The sequence below is a fragment of the Heliconius melpomene genome, chromosome 19 (assembly GCF_056956725.1).
Source record: "Heliconius melpomene rosina isolate 202511_hmr_F chromosome 19, ASM5695672v1, whole genome shotgun sequence".
Classification (NCBI taxonomy): domain Eukaryota; kingdom Metazoa; phylum Arthropoda; class Insecta; order Lepidoptera; family Nymphalidae; genus Heliconius; species Heliconius melpomene.
In genome coordinates, this window is record NC_140407.1 from 563,091 (window position 1) to 580,568 (window position 17,478).

Sequence of the window (17,478 nt, forward strand, 5' to 3'; positions counted from 1 at the left end):
AGGTGATAGTGAGTTCGATTTCCAAGGGGAAGCGCAGTGTTGATTTTCATCGTCACTCAACACTGTCTAGAATTAAGACAAACGAATGGAGGAATAAGTGTATTGACATTACATTTTTTTGTCTATCATGATTTGCGAATAAAGCGTATAGTTAATTAGCTATAGTTTAGTAGGAGCAAAAAAGTAATTTAAGGAACTGAGGAGTTGTGTAAAAAATATATTGAAATCCATCCTATACAATAAAATGGATCTTTGAACAAATGTATGTATACAGATTATAGATAAATACAATAAAGTTAAAATAAATATCACCAGATTAGCTATCGTTATCTTATCTGTTACGAATTGTTAGTATTTTTTTTCTTTTGGTGTCACATTTATTAGTAAATTGATATTGATGGATTGAAAATGTTTATTGTACCTTTTTTTTGAGTTTTTTATACTAAAAACTACGGTGTTGTTATCTACTTTACATGATATACACACTTGTATATAACCTACGTACAAAAATGTAATTGTTGAGTGGTGGAATACAACGTCACGTTTTGTCTTGTTACTAGAGCGAGGAAATGAAATTAATTAATTCCCACGAGTGGGAATAGAACTCACAATCACTTTTATAGATACGAATGGATGAAATAAATGACGACATTAGTTTTTTTTTTATTTCATTATTTCACGCTGTGCATCTAGCGAGTACTCAAAGGGAGTCTAGTGTTTAGACAAGGCACCTTTATCCACGCACTGCTCAATCATTGCGTGTTCAGTGGCGGAACTCAACGCCACGTTTTTACTTTAGCTTTTGTACATTAATATAAAAAAAGAAGTGGTATATGTGTCACTACGTAGTTTCTGCCTACCTTTGAAGATGCGGGAGACGGGTGATATTTATTGTTTACATTGTTTTTGAATAAGAAAAGGCGAGTGTTCACAGTTCACACTTGCCCGCATTTGGTGTTATGTTACATACAAGTGTCTAAGTTACATATTGTGTAGTATTTTTTTTTTGATATGCCATTTTACACCGTTTATATATGGAAAAGACAAGGCAAACGAGCGTACGAGGTATAGCACCTTATGGTGAGTGACCACCGCCACAACCCCAAAGAAGAACTGCATGTGATACTACAGACACTGGGACGCGCCAGCCCGATGATAAGAAATGTTCTCTTTGTATGAGGCCGTACTTGTCCTACACAGGGCCAATCGGTGTTTTGGCATGAAGTACGGCTGCCGATGACGACTAGTTTCTTCAAGTCCAACTTGGCCTTTCTTTCCAGACGATCGTGAGACTGGCAGTCATTCGAAATGGTAAGCGTTACCTGGGACCTTCAACCTATACGGAGCCTTTCCCTAGGGATACCTCAACAGAAGATGTAAGTTTATTTCGACATTGGTCATCGAAGCAAAAACTTGACTTGAACACACCAAGTTCTGTGTGCCTCGGTAAATTCAAAATATTTTAGAGTATAAGAAAGCACTATCCATGCAAAGTCGAGCCAGAAGGCTAATCCACAAACCATACAGGGACTATTATTTATATATAAAGTATGGACATATGTACGTATAAATGTCCCTTGCTATGTTATAAGCGTACGCACGCCTATCCAGTACATACTGTTTCCTGTTACATTTCCTTATTGTAACAAACATTATATGACGTTATTAGATTATTCTATGAATGTTATATATATATATATATATATATATATATATATAAATTTACTATATATATATATATATATATATATATATATATATATATATATATATATATATATATATAGTAAATTAAGGGGAATAATATATAAATTTAACGAGGATTTAATAAAAGGATTTTTTTTTAATTCCTTTTTATTCCTGCAATCTGCCCTTTGTGGGCATTTAGCGGGTGGTTATGAATGTCGTGCACGGTATACACCCAGTGGCACCTCCAAATAATGTGAAGGAGTTCTACAAAAGATACTGTTTTATGATAAGAGAAGATCCTGGGGCGTTTGCTTTATACGTTTGAAGACGCGAGAGGGCTTCATTAAGTCGCAAGCAAGTTCATTTGGGTGTCTTTCCAAGCGACGGGTATACGTTTTTATTCTTCATTCTCAAAAATGGAAATGATAAATATCACGTAACATGCCTGTCTCGATATTACAAAAACACCCCAATAATTATTGAATATTATTCTGCATAAATATTATTAAGCTGAATAATTTGTCTGGTTGACGCGCTAATAAAAGGAATAACTGGTTAAAATTTTCAAAAATCTTTCTATGTTCGTTTATCGAGAAATACTAACAAGCTATATAAAATCACGTGAATAGTCTCGATGTGGCCCACTGTACCTCACCTCATATACAACTTATTATTTCGATTTACTACGCAGGCGAAGCCGGGGGTGAAAGCTAGTCCGAAACATACATTTGTTCTGTTTACTTTAGTATGTTGCGTATTATTAAATGTCGAGCCACATGGGTTAAAATTAAAGAGCTCACGAACAACGGTTGACATTAAAAGCTCCATTGGGGTTACGTTATGTATGCGTTGTAATTGTGATGCTCATATATTTTGGTTTTGGTTTATTTGTTATTTTTTTTGTGATCTTGTATTATGACTTTTTCTTAGAATTGCACTGTATTTCGTATGTAGTACCTAGTAGTCATATTTGTGATAAAGCTGAATAGTTTTACAAAAACAAAAACAAATTTCGATGTTGCCCTTTTTACCTTAGTTTCTAAGATTTGTTTCAAAATTGCTTGAGCAAGAGACGACTACATAATATAACTGCTTCGTAAGCTTTTTTAAGATAATTTCATGGGAATTTTGGGAACGTATATCAATGTTTATTATTATACGATATCCGGTAGTCTTTCTGTTACATTAGTTTTAAAATAAACATTGATAAGAAGATAAGGGCGGAGATAACGATAAAATTTTGAATATCATATCAGTCGTCTGCATAGGACGAGTGCAGCACTGAAATTTGATTTAGTGATTTTTTTTGTATAAGTTTTTAAAATATCAAGTAATAATATTGTGGCACAACAGGCGACTGTGAACGTGACAGGTTGTGGGTTCGATTACCACTCGAGGAAATTAAATATTTAAAATATTTATTTGCTCTGGTAACGAGGTAAAGGTCGGCGTCGCTGCCACCTGTCAACGTACAATGTTCTAGAATTTGGCGGAAAGTACCGAACGGAAGTGTCTTAACGCTAGGTTGCCAGGTTTCATCTGCCTACCCTGCTATGCGTGAAACTGAAGAAAAAAGCACTCGAAAATTGCACAGTATGTACGTGGGAACACATTGTTTTAACACTGTGTGCCCTCTATCTATAATACTTCTCTGTGCAATTTGAATCACTAAAGCGTCACTAACCTTTTAACTTTGATACACCGAATCAAAGGTCGACGAATTACCACATTCATTACGATGTGATTGCTCGCCGCGCCACGTCCTCGTCCCCCACGGCTACTCGCCCAGGACCCACCTGAGGATGTACAATTATGATGTCAAAACGGGAACATTACCGTTAGGCTATTGGTTTCGCTTTAACATGTTGCTGATTTTTGATCCATACAAAACTAGGTATATTTTGTATGGATTTATGCGGATTTAAATGTGGGACTCTTGGGTTTGAATAGTTTAAGGTCGACGTTTTAGATGAATTAGTCGTTCGGAATAAGGATAGGTCATTAAGTACTTTTGAGAATAAAAAGATAGCTAAATTTTCGCATGGCGAGCCTACCCTAAAAAACTTATAAAGACCCCTATTTTCGAGGAATTTTCGAGGCTTTGTAAGTAAATTGTACTTTCCTTGTGAATTGCTTTGCTTTCCTTTTGGTAAAAACATGTGGTAGTAATTTTATTAATATTGGCAAAAAAAACTGCCAAGTGACTGTGTTCTGTCATTTATCACGAGTTAGATTTAGAGTTAATAAAAACATTGACACTATTTAACATGAATTGTCAATGAGAATCTTATTTCAATCGTCATAAAGGCCAGTTCCACAACCACCACGTCACTGCGTCTGTCAAATGGATATTCAGTAAAATTACCACAGTTTTATTACCAAAGTTGTAATATCGATAATGTCTCCCTTAACAAACCTCCAACGAGAGGACATGACTCGTAAAGCAAAGTGTCGATAGCAGGTGCCCGGGACTCGTGAGATCGCCTGTAACCCTCGCACCTGCTGTTGTTAGCGAATTACTTGATAAAGCGAATATGATTAAATTAACTGAACTGATCTGATGCGTCATTTGGCACTTCCGTATTTAGTCTTCGAGTCTTTTCATTGATTCTCTAGTTTTTTTCTGGTGTAGATATACCTACATCCCTATAAGGGGGAAAACGTGTTTTTTCGCTGATTGGTACTTTATACATTAAAAGTTAGGTGCATTTGGGTAATTACGAAGAGCAGTATTTCTAATATTTACCTTTACGTATCAGAGGCAGCAGTATTTAGTGCTTTGGCAACATTCACGTAGTAGATATCTTAGGTATCTAGTTAGGTATTGGAAATAGCCCCTCTTCCGAATTACCCTAATGTTCCATAATAAAAAAACACTGGTCGAAGGTTCCTTTCCAATTTTGTAATTGTAGGTCAACGGAAAGTACAATTTATCAAATTTCTAGGCGTATGTACTAATTTTGTGTAAAATTTATTTCATCTTGATACCACGTGATCTTATGATAAATGGTCTTAACAGAGGAACAATAAAGTAATGCTTTACGGGTTTTTTTCATTTGACGTATGGAACCTCAGAAAATAGGTTCACACTGTATCCAGCCTATAACGAGGGAGTCTGACGGAACCTAATATTTAGACACTTTTTTACCCCATTTTCCGAACATGTTTTGTAATGTTTTGAGCCACGCTTACGCCGTAGGGAAATGAATTAAAAAGCATTCTTCCGAATAGCAATCGAACCCACAACGGTCTCAATTGAACTTAAACATATATTTTTTACCGCGTCGCCGTTGCGTCGATTCATCCATTGTATCCCATATTATTATTTAGCAGCAAGCACGACGGTTATTAATAAACACTGTAGCTAAGTAATTACTTGAGCATCTGCGTCCATTCGCTTTTATTTGCTTTTTTTATACCCCCCCTAAACGTGTATGGGAATGTTTTGTGATGTATTGCTGTTTGTTGCTTTAAGAGTTTCATAATTTTTATATACATAATTATATATTTTCTTGATGATCGCTTTAAAGATGTCAATCGTCAATCGATGGCTTAGTACATGGACTGCTGTGCTAGGTTTTTGTATTTACTTTTGACATCTATCAATTATATCATTGGCCTTCATTTCTACAGTAAATATTTAGTAACTTTTAAAAATACTTAATATTTTTTTTTTACATTTTTAACATTTTTTATTTTTTGAAATCTGTTTACAATAAGTGTTCGATTCTCACTCGGAGAAACGGAGCCCTGGTAACAAGACAAGGCGCGGCGATGAGTTCCTGCTCTCAATACAGAAAGTCTCGAAAAATAAATGCGGCAGAAGTGGAGAGAATACTTTTTATTTATACTTCAATAGATTTGAATCTAGAACTTATCAATATGTAAATAGCATGTCAATTGCATGTAAATAGTACTGTATATTGGCGACTTCGCTCGCACTCCAAAGCGGATTATTTAACTGATTTTGTTCGCCCACGCGTCGTTCTATTAGGTACGTTACATATTTGTATGTATGACACTACTTCCCCTACTTGTAATATGTGGAGCGTACACGGAGTCAATTTTTTATAGTACTTAGAGATCGCTGTGGCGCAGTGGAACAGAATTATTATAGACGCAATAGTTGTCGGTGCAGAAGAAGAAATTTATTATTTCCTTTTCTTTGCTTTAAAGCCAACGTGGTGTAGAGTTTTGCCAACCAACATACCTACTTGTACAATAAAGTTCTTTATATATTTTAATAGTCTTAAGTACATTTTGACTCATCATTCAAGTGTGATAAACTTTTTGTTATTGTGTAAATTATGTTTTTTGTGGGAGTTTATTTAGTTTTTGTACTATTTGTTTGAGTTGCATTGCAAATAAATAAGATATTGTAAGTCTCGGCGCAACTTGCAGCGGCACACCGCCTGACTGTATGAATGTGAATTATTTTCATTTCTTAGTAAGAAGAAAAAAATCTGCGTTGATTTCCACCAATCAACACGCGATGTCTTGAAAATCGGAGCGAAACTTGAGGAACGGCTTGAATTAACATTAGATTCAATATTTCAAGCTGTTCTATACCTACGCGAAATACATCGTGAAGCTAAAAAAGTCCAGTCTTGGCGCAGGTGACTGGGAGTTCGATTCCCACTCCCGAAAATGAAATATTTATGAGAATGAAATATGTCCATTTTTTACGAAATGAAATCATGTACAAATTGAATCAGATGCCATAATATGGACCAAAGTTTTATCTAAGGCATTCGGCAGAATGAGGGAAAGAGACAAGGATAGTAGTGTTGTATAAGTCCATCTCACTCATTGGTTAATTAATGAAGACGCTAATATTGTTGCGGGGTCAGTCGATCGAGTTATTCGGTCAGGTATGTGATAAGCATCCTCGATTACGATATGTCCGGGGGTTCGAATCTGTTTGAAGGCCGAGAGAACCTGGGAACATAATGTGAAGACATACCGCGCCTATTTAGACACTTCCATTTACCACGTGCTTTATCTTATTACAATAGCGAAGAAATGAAAATAATTAATTCCTCCAAGTTCAGAAACGAACCCGCCACCGTCGCACATACAGTCACACTATGCAGCTCCAGCGCGACCACCTCGGCTTTACGAGCTAGTACCTACCTAATAATAAAAAGATATTATCTCCTTATTTGTTAGAGGAATTTTGCGCTCATTTCGTTGGGAGCTTAATTTTATTTGCTCTTCATTTTAGCAATTCGATTATAAAGCGGCGCAACCCTCGGGCCGGTGGCGGCGGCGGTGACTCAAGTTTATTGTTGCGCCAAATTAGACCCTGGCCTTTATTAGGTGTACCCACCTTGTTTAACTAATATAATTAATTTTTCCATTTTAGTTCTTATTCACACATTATAAGCCTATTTTGCTATAGCTGGATGTTTAGTTATTTTGTCCTGTTTGTGTAGGAACATCCCCTGTGGTGGAGGTACGAAATTATATACCTAAGCGTAAAAGTATCGGCTTCACTCATCATCATAATGACTAATAGACTGGGATCCGGCCGTTGAATCCTGCACATACGAGTTTTCTTAATTAAACCTATATTAATGAATAATACATGATTAGTAGAACAGATTACACCTGGGTTGCCTGGAAGAATCCTGCCGCAATCACCTTTAATTACATTTTTTCGTAACTCGTTTTTGGAGAAAATTGCACCAATACGTTTTTTATATGAATCGCACATCATTTGAAAGATAATCCCATAAGGAATTGGAAAATTAAGGGTTGCCAGCTCTCAGTCTGCCGCAAGTCTAGGGTTGCCTGGTTTAAACATGTCACTAAATGTTAATAATTTGCACTCATGTGTTTTTTTAATGAATTATATATCAAATTAAAGCTTATTTTTTTCTGAACACTATAAAACAGGGTTGCCTGGAAAATTCCTGCCGCAAACAGGGGTTGCCAGCGTTTGAAATATTTTATTCCGGTTCCGTTTGACTATGAGAATAGACGATGAAATGCGCAGTCTGCCTTATGTTTTAAAGTAAAATATTATATAATAGAAGGTCAATCTTAAAATCAATGTTTATTCTAATTGTTCAACTGTTAAATGATGATTTTAATCATATTAAGTACACGCAGAAAACTATTTAAAGATGAAATCATTCTTATTTTTCAAGTAAAATAATAATCCATAATATTGAGTCTTCGCAAAATTTATTTTATAAATAATAATATTTAGTTAAATAAAAGGGTTATTTAAAACAACTAAATTATTTAATTAAGTAAATGTTTACAAATATCGATCTACTATAAGGTATTAATTACAACATGTTTCCTTAATATAATGAGAGGTGACAATTATCGCGGATATTTTTTTTATTAATTAAGAAAATGTGGAAAATTACATTTCAATAAACAATCTCTCTCTCTCTCTTCGCCCTCTGCTTGTTTGATTTGACAACGCCGTCCGTATCCGTAGAAAAAACTATGGCGCCCATCTTTTTGGTACGAATATTTACGTTTTTGCAAAGTAAATGAAAACTATTCAACTAATAAAAACTATTAAAAAATATAGATTAAAAAATGTCGCTAGCAAGAACTTCTCCGTCTATGCTGAAAGTTTTAAGGTATTTAGGTCTGAAAGAATTGTTCTTATAATTATAATAAAGCGTAATCACTCACTAACGTCCCTAACTTAGTATAATCAAAACTGAGGCAACTCCCACGGCCACAATTGTCTACATTTTATTAAACTATATAATATTAAATATTAAAGTATACTTACGTTTTGCATTAGAAAATAATTAAAAAATACTTCTTTATATTTTTGTTTTAAAACAATGAACTTTTTGTAATACTGTAAATGATAACTGTGCATTGTGTCACTATTTAAAAAAATGTCACTGTATTTAAAATTCATTTTTTGGCGAAACAATATCATAATTTTACACTTTTGGAGAGATTCCTTGTTAAATTCTATCACATTTTCACTCCTGCCGCACAAAAAACACATCTTCATTTTTGTCAAGTAAAAACGTCTTTACTCCAAAACGAAAGGTAAGTAACTAAGTAATATGCTCAAAAACAACTCATTTCGCCATCTGCACTTTTATTGCATTTAGAAACAATACATCTTCGAAAATAATATTATTGCATTTGGTTTGCTTTGTATCGCGCCGCAAAATGTTTATCTATAGTAAAAAATAGCCAACTAATTGATATTTGCCGACTCTTGGTCATAAACCGTAAATAGCGTTTATTAGTCGGCATTACTGTCGAATTTTCTTCGAATTATTTTGCTAACTTAGTTTTGTTTATTATAATTCTATTATATATATTTCTTTCCTATGCAAATTATTAAAAATTGCGTGAGAAAAAAAAATGCGGCAAGCCTTGTCAAATCAAACAAGTAGAGGACGAAGAGAGAGAGTTCATTGAAATGTATTTTTCAATATAATTAATAAAAAAAATATCCGCAATAATGGTCATCCTTCATTATATTAAGGGAACATGATGTATATGTATATATATTAATAGTTTATAGTAGATCAATATTTGTAAACATTTATTTAACTAGATAATTTAATTGTTTAAAATGGTAATTTAAATTAATAAATAAATATTAGTATTTAGAAAATAGATTTTGCAACGACTCAATATTATAGATTCATTATTTTACTTTAAAAATAAGGATGATTTCTTCTGCCCCATGATCTTTAAATAGTTTTCTGCGTGTACTTAATATGATTAAAATCATTTAACAGGTGAACAATTAGAATAAACATTGATTTTAAGATTGACCTTCTATTATATAATATTTTACTTTAAAACATAAGGCAGACCGCGCATTTCATCGTCTATTCTCATAGTCAAACGGAACCGGAATAAAATATTTCAAACGCTGGCAACCCCTGTTTGCGGCAGGAATTTTCCAGGCAACCCTGTTTTATAGTGTTCAGAAAAAAATAAGCTTTAATTTGATATATAATTCATTAAAAAAACACATGAGTGCAAATTATTAACATTTAGTGACATGTTTAAACCAGGCAACCCTAGACTTGCGGCAGACTGAGAGCTGGCAACCCTTAATTTTCCAATTCCTTATGGGATTATCTTTCAAATGATGTGCGATTCATATAAAAAACGTATTGGTGCAATTTTCTCCAAAAACGAGTTACGAAAAAATGTAATTAAAGGTGATTGCGGCAGGATTCTTCCAGGCAACCCAGGTGTAATCTGTTCTACTAATCATGTATTATTCATTAATATAGGTTTAATTAAGAAAACTCGTATATGCAGGATTCAACGGCCGGATCCCAGGGTATAATGGCGTCAGTTTTATATAAATTTCATTGTTTATAATTGTTATAGGTTAGATTTTGTATTAATGTGTTAAGATTATTATTATATTCGAATTAATTTTTATTTTAAAATTTTATTGTTTTATTATCCCTCATGTCGAGCTATTGTAATTGAATTATATATACTTAGGTATGTTTTATTACTTGTAATGAAAATGTATAGAACGAGGAGAATGTACTCATGGATTCTGTACGCCGAGACAATAAGTGACGAAAGAATGTGGATATAGATTTAAGAAGTGAGAGTGGGTAGTAAGAGTGCAGTGAAGGAACTCTGCTGTCCTTCGGGAATACAGTGTTCGTGACACTGGAAGGTTGTTTAAAAAGCACGAGTCATCAGGAGAGTATGTATGAGGAGTTTGATGACAGTGGACGTGATGAGAGATATGCAGCAGACAGGATTAAGCTTTTTAAGTTTTACCTTTTCATATTAGTATACATAATAAGTACGAAGGAAGTGACATAATTTATGTAAAAAACATATGGTTAGATTAACGGTCATCAGGTTTTCATTACGTCGGAAACGACGCCCATAAGCCGCCTTCACACTGTCAATCTGTTCTAAGTGCCTACCTACTTTATAAGTGATACAAATGTTTTAAAAAAGCAGATTCATGCGTTTTCCCTCATAGCAGGGTAGGCACAGGTAATTTAGAGTTAAGACAGACCCTGGCAATAGCCGGGATTAATGCCAGGATGAAGAAGAAGATCCCTATACTACGTCTGGGGGATTTTTTTTTCATTCCACTGTAGAATAGGAGCGGCGTGATGAATTCTGCCACTCCACACGTTATATCTCGAAAATTAAGTGGAACGTGGTAACCCAATGTCTAATACTATGTTCCCTCTGCTTTTCCTTCTATATGCGGGATAGGGCGTGAAGCTGACATCGAACTAACAAACAGTTCAGTTTGTAATACTATCATTGATGATGCGATCGAAGGTGAAGGTCGCAGATACGATTTACACCCACGTTAAATAGTTATGCAAATGCTTAGACCGGCGCTGATGTAACAGTGACATAGATACATACATTTGGAAGCATTTTTGGAAATTTATATGGATATTCTATTTTGAATTATAATTTGTGCTTGTAATATTGTATTTTAAATTATTGTGGCTGAGGAGGTGCATCATTTGGGCATCATTTCGTTTTTATTATTTCGCATATATTTTAGTGACGTCGTCTATTAGTAGTTTCTGTCGCGGCGGTCGTGGCACTCAACACGCAATATATTGTGAAAATTAAACTGAAAGCGGAGAACGGAGTGTCTTAACACTATTTCCGCTCAGCTTACTCTACTAGTGCAATGTAACGAAACGGTATAATTTGTTTAACCAACCAGATCGGGAAAAAAATAATTATTAAAAAAATATTTTTGTATATTTCGCTTCACTACCATTATATGGTACCGTACTCACTAAAATACCATAACCGCATAGTAGTAGACTCATCGTACGAATAACAATGAAATTTGAAGGCTGAAGTGACGTGACGCCAAGGTCCTTTTAGGAACTTTGTGTTTAAGTTAATACAAATATTTCAAGTTAATATATGCTAATTCTAATATATTCACTACTTGTGAGGCTGTCGTGGCGCAGGCTACACCGTCTGTTAGTAAAAGAAATACGAATACTCAACATCTCGAGATGATTAATTATTTTTTCCCCGCCCTAGTAACAAGACACATATTGAGTTCCACCACTCCACACGCAATATCCCGAAAATTAGGCAGAAAAAACTTCTAAAAATAAATGTTATTATTAGAAATCAATAAAAATAAATGAACGTTGAATCTCTCCATTACTTATATCATCAGCATTAAGAGAGAGAAAAAGTGATGATTTTTTTTAAAACGCCAAGCAAGTAGGTACATTACTCAGCTCAGACCTCGCGGATTGTACTTCTGATAAAAGCCAGTATTGATGTATTTTGCTTAAATTGTGGTGTTATTAATGTGTGGGTTAAGATCAGTAATCTAAATTATACGATTAATTTGATAACCTTTTTCTTAAAAAAGTGAAGGCTGAATAAAAAAATGTATATTATATTTCATTGTTACAGCTCTCTACAACTACAACTCCTCATCTCCCTTCCACTTACCCCTAGAAGTGGGGGAGCTCGTCCACCTGGAACGTGAAACGGCCGACTGGTATTGGGGTTCAAGTATCCGGAGAGACAAAAACGGGGCGTTCCCCAAACGTTATGTTGTTATACGGGAGTGTAATGTCGACAGGTAGGTGTTATTAGCTTAAATGAATCTCTTTAAACGTATTAATAGTACTCGTTTAGTATAATTTTTTTTTGTAAAAATCGCGAAAATCTTATTGTGTGTTTGAAATTGTTTTAAGCGTTGTTAAAGTTAAAGTTGTTTTAATTTGACCAATCTCAGTCTTGTCTTTTTCCTACGTGATATAGATGGAGTAAATGGTCCTCCATTGGCACCTATAAAATCCTTAAAATAAAGAACGACATTACAAGTGTATAATTTTAAGATAAAATATAGTAGGTATTTTGACACTGTGTATGTGAAATATCAGTAATACAGCGTGAATCACGGCTGGCAATAGTAAATATTATTTAAAAAAAAAAATCCCCACGTCGAAATTAAATTTGAAACAATCTGAAGCTCACACCTACATCGAAACTTGGTTTTTACAACGCTACTGGCACGTCATATTAAAATTTCACACATTTGTGAGTCTTCCCAAAGCGCGGCGTTGAGTTCCGCCACTCAACACTCAATGCTTTCAGAATACGGCGGTAAATAGGGAACGGAGTGTCCTAACACCTCATTTCATCTATCTACACTGCTATGTGAGGGATACAGCGTGAAGCTGAAAAATTAATCTTCCAAACAGGAGAAAGAGAACACAAGAAGCTAATCCATCCCCCCGAACCAGAATCGAACTGGCAACCGTCGCTATTACAGCCACGACGGCCTCCTTTTCAATAATATAACAAACAGTTATAAAATTAATATTCGCAACTGCCATCTATACTCGTATAAGCGTTGACACAAGCCCAGTACACCCGATACGTATTATGTGGCAGCAAAGGCGTGTATGCAATACAAAAGAATTTATAACAAAAATTATAATGTGAATAGTGTTTTAATTAATCATCGCATAGCCATTGACTGGGTATCATTACATGATTATTATCATAAAAGTGACGCCATTCTCCAGCTCCACTGTGACGCAGTGGAGTAGTGTATCACTCACTCGAGATAGTTATGGGTACGAGTTCCGCCAATCAACACGCAATGCCTCCAGAATTCGGCGGAAAGTGGGGAACGGAGTATCTTTACAATAGGTTACTTAAGCTGATTTAATTTAATTTTAATTAAATATCTAGAGGCATTGTGTGTTGAGTGGTGGAACTCAACACATAATGCCTCTCAAAGAAATGAGAATATAAATTTAAATAAATATTTTATCTCCTCGAGTGGGGCCTTCATAACGGCCTAATAACTTGAACTTTTAAAATAAGCCCGCCCACTCGAAATAATATTATGACAGTAAATTATGCACTTTCGTAAAACTTTTACCTTTTAAGTGGAGAAATTTGCAGTGACCCAATTCAGAATTTAATCGATTCACACTATATCGATTTATTTTTGTGTAATACGTATAGTGTAGGTCGTATATACCTATATACATATAGCTGCGGTAGTGGTGCATGCTTTTAGTATGGTCGTCGAGTTGTGGTCGTTCTGAGTAAAGTTCTGTGTAAACGGCGACGTATATTTGATTTTACAAATTTTTGTAACTTTTGATTATTTTCCTTCAAAGTGCAGAAAGCTTAATTTGAAAGCGGCAATCAATCTTTTGATAGGTAAAGCTGTCGGACAAAATTAATTTGTTATTACACAATACAACACAATATATAGATAATATACAAGTTGAACATTTACACAAATAACAACAACAAAATAAAACTATAAAAAAAATACATTTGTACCCCTGCGCCATTCCTCGCCTCGATTTTAGAGATTTTTACCATAAGGGATCAAGCCAGGAACTATGTAATGATAACTAAAGATTCATATAGACTTTGATACAAATTAATATGAATCCAGCATTAATAAAATGCCACCACAGTGGCGTGTGGCGTGTGGCGTGGCGGGTCGGTGACCTGTTGACAACCGCGGTCGGTGAGTCACAGCGCCCCCGTCTAACGTTCATTGAAATATTATCAGTTTTAACTGCCCCCTTTTTTTGTGCTACTTGCTTAATTATTTTCTGTTGTATTTTTTTACTATAGTTTTTGTTTTGGCGTGGCGGAGGTCAGTCGTGGCGCGGGGGTTCCGATTCTCACTTGAGGAAATGAAGTATTTAATATTCTCATGTCCTCGCTTTGGTGACGAGGAAAAGCGCGGCTTAGAGTTCCGCCAACGCAATGTCTCCAGAAATATGCGAAAAGTGGGGGACGGAAGAGTCAATGTAAATGAGAGTAGAGCTTTTTATTTTCGTATTTAAATTTTTGATCGAATTTCATGTACCTAAGTGAGTCAAGCGTATTATGAGTCAATCGTTACCTTTGTGTATTGACATAACAAATGCAAAAATTATTGAAAACATGTTTTTTTGCGTCATATGGACAGCGGGAAGACATTGCGTAGTAATCATTCTCTCCGTTCATATGTTGAATTACAAAAAAATAACTAACCAATGTAACGAGGTAATATACGTAGTTGAGCCCGCCGTAAAGCAGCGGCATAGCATTCGTCTGTAAACGCGACGGTTGTGGGTTCGATTCCCAAATGACAAGACGACGCGGGACGACGCCACTTAACACACGAAGTCTGGAAGGTGGTTGAGAGAGTGTCTGAACATTATTTCCCTGTTCCTATTATGCTTCAGAGGTATGCGAAATATAGCGTGAAGCTAAAACAAAAATAAAAATGTTCTCACATAGATATTAATTATTAATAGTAGAATCGCAAATGCAATACGATAAAAGTTCAAAGACATGGCGTCTATTTATAATAGCTTCTATAAATAATGTTACCATGTTTTCATATGTAATGGAGTTATGGAATTTGAAACAATATGTAACTAATAGCTATTATTGGATTTTTATTGTCGACATCTGTCTTGTTATTTTGTAACTTGTGTAAATACTAGTCTTCCTGTGAAGTCTAAAACTTGTTCGCGAGGAATTTTATTTCCTTTTGGATTTAATTTGGGTATTTAAGTTCCCATAGGAATAGTTGAAAGAACTTAAATCATAAAAAAATCTAATCAAGTCAGTTTTACACTGTATCCAGCACAGAGCAATGTAGCAGTAGTGGCTTAAAACAAGGTTCCCTCTGCCTACCTTTCTGTATGCGGGATACAGTTTAAAACATTTTTTTTTGGTATTTTAAGATGTGGAGAGACGGTGGTCGCGTCTGCGGGCGGCACCGGCGTGGTGCACGATATCGCCGTCACGTTGCGAGAATGGCTTACACACTGGAAGAATTTGTACAAAGTAAGTTAAACTTTACTATCCATACAGTAGAAATATATGATGATTGATGTTAAACTGACACCACAACCAGTCGTTTACAGCCACCCTTTGTGCCTCTGCGCCACGACTGGCCTCAAACTTGGACTGTCCGTGTTAAACTAACAACATATTATATAACCCCTTTATTTAAAGTCGAGATAACCCCTTTTTTTGAAGTCGGTTAAAAACACACTCTCGCAAATCTCGCACATCTCTTGTTTGACTGTTTAGAAAAAGGTAGCTACAATAAATATGTTAAATCAAAATCTTACTCTTTTCCAGACAAACGACGAACGTTTCAAATTCATGGAAGTTAGTATGAGAGCCTTATTGGAATTGAGAGGGCAGGCTGCTTCAGGGGCGCTCCCGCAGGATCAGCTACGAAGGGTGGCCAGGACCGCGGTGTTTACTATTGATAAGGGGAATAGGTGAGTTTCTTATGTGTGGAAATTTGTGCTTTTAGATGTTTTTTTAAAGGTATAAATTACAATTTTTGTTACTTATTATTTAGTTGACCTGCTCTCATTTTTTTAATTAATGGCATTATAAAATTAGAATTGTACTACGCCTGACTGTCAACGCAATGATTGTGAGTTCGATCCCCACTCGGGGAAAATTATTATTTTAATTTTCCCGTACTACAAAACATGGCGTTTAATTCCACCAAACAGGACGCAATGTCTTGGAAATTGTGCTGAAAGTCAGGAACAGAATGTTGTCTGCTATATGCAGGATACAGTGGGGAATTGTTTCTTTTTTTGCTTAAATTCTTTTTTTCAATATTTTCAGGACATTAGGAATGGAGTTAGCGGTTCGAACAGTTAGCGGTCAACTGGTAGATCCCCTGACGACGTCAACTTTCAAACTGAACGCTTTACACGATGAAGCTTATTCTAGGATTGACAAGAACATGGTGAGATTTGGTTTATTTTGTAGCGTTTTTTTGGATAAGATTAAATGGCAGTTTTATACTATACACATTTACAAAGAATAGTTTAAATGCTTAGCTTACATAATTAATCATCATTGTCTTTTATCGACAAAATTGCCTTCCGAGCCGGTGGTAGCTTTGTTCATTCGACGATTGAAAAGTACTTGCAAAATTCTATTTCCATTAAACAATTTTTACTTTTCTAGAAGAGTTCTTAAAAGTTTTTACTTAAAATTTTTTTCTTAAGTACTTAAAAAAACATACTTTTTCAAGGAAAAAAAATATTTTGATTAATTAATAAAATTTAATTGAATTGATTAATTGTTTTTTTTAAAAAAACAATACAAGGCAATACTAGTATTTTTTCTTGAGGTTTGTGTTTAGGGAAATTATAGTGATCTCATTAAAAAAAGTTTTATTTACAATATTTTAAATACAACATACCTTACAAATGTTTTAAAAAATCTTTTTGTAATTTGAATATCATCAATATATTTATACCTTCCCCAGGAAACAACCCCAACTAGCCGCCCAACAAGTCAAACTCCCACCGCTCGCACCTACACCATAGTTGTCAACATAAAGAACTTTGTATGCAGAATGAGCGACGCCGCGGAACTATCACTAGCTTTACACGATTCAACGGGAAGTAAAATAACAGAAAATGTCTTACTAAAATGGCCACCAGGACATTTGGGTGCTGCGGAGTTGTTTACAGCACCGTCTGTTGTGTTTACGGTCAGTCAAATATGTTCATTTTTGATGATAAAATGTATGTGATATTTCTTATATTGTTTTGTATTTCTTCTAACAAACTTTTTTGATTTTTATTTGAGATATATTATGATTGTTCTTTTTGCTGATCATCATAAATTATCTAAATAGTTTCATTCAACGATTATAGATTATAAAAAATATCAACTTGTTAATAAAAGTAACTGTTAAAATTCCATCCATTCGTCTGTAAAACTTATATTTTATTTTGCATTGAGAAGTTATAAACCTTGGAGTGGACTTTTTTTTGACTG

General features: G+C 34.7%; 1 protein-coding gene across 3 annotated transcripts in view; it reads left to right on the top strand.

The window, feature by feature from the left end:
• The window catches only part of mbc (dedicator of cytokinesis protein myoblast city), a 48,651-nt gene that overhangs the window by 3,426 nt on the left and 27,747 nt on the right, over positions 1-17,478 (top strand). For all 3 annotated transcript variants that reach the window (XM_085202602.1, XM_085202604.1, XM_085202603.1), the window contains exons 2-6: positions 12,091-12,262; positions 15,399-15,501; positions 15,802-15,947; positions 16,309-16,432; positions 16,961-17,188. In XM_085202602.1, coding sequence (XP_085058728.1) covers positions 12,091-12,262; positions 15,399-15,501; positions 15,802-15,947; positions 16,309-16,432; positions 16,961-17,188 — 773 coding nt within the window. The remainder of the gene's footprint in view (positions 1-12,090; positions 12,263-15,398; positions 15,502-15,801; positions 15,948-16,308; positions 16,433-16,960; positions 17,189-17,478) is intronic.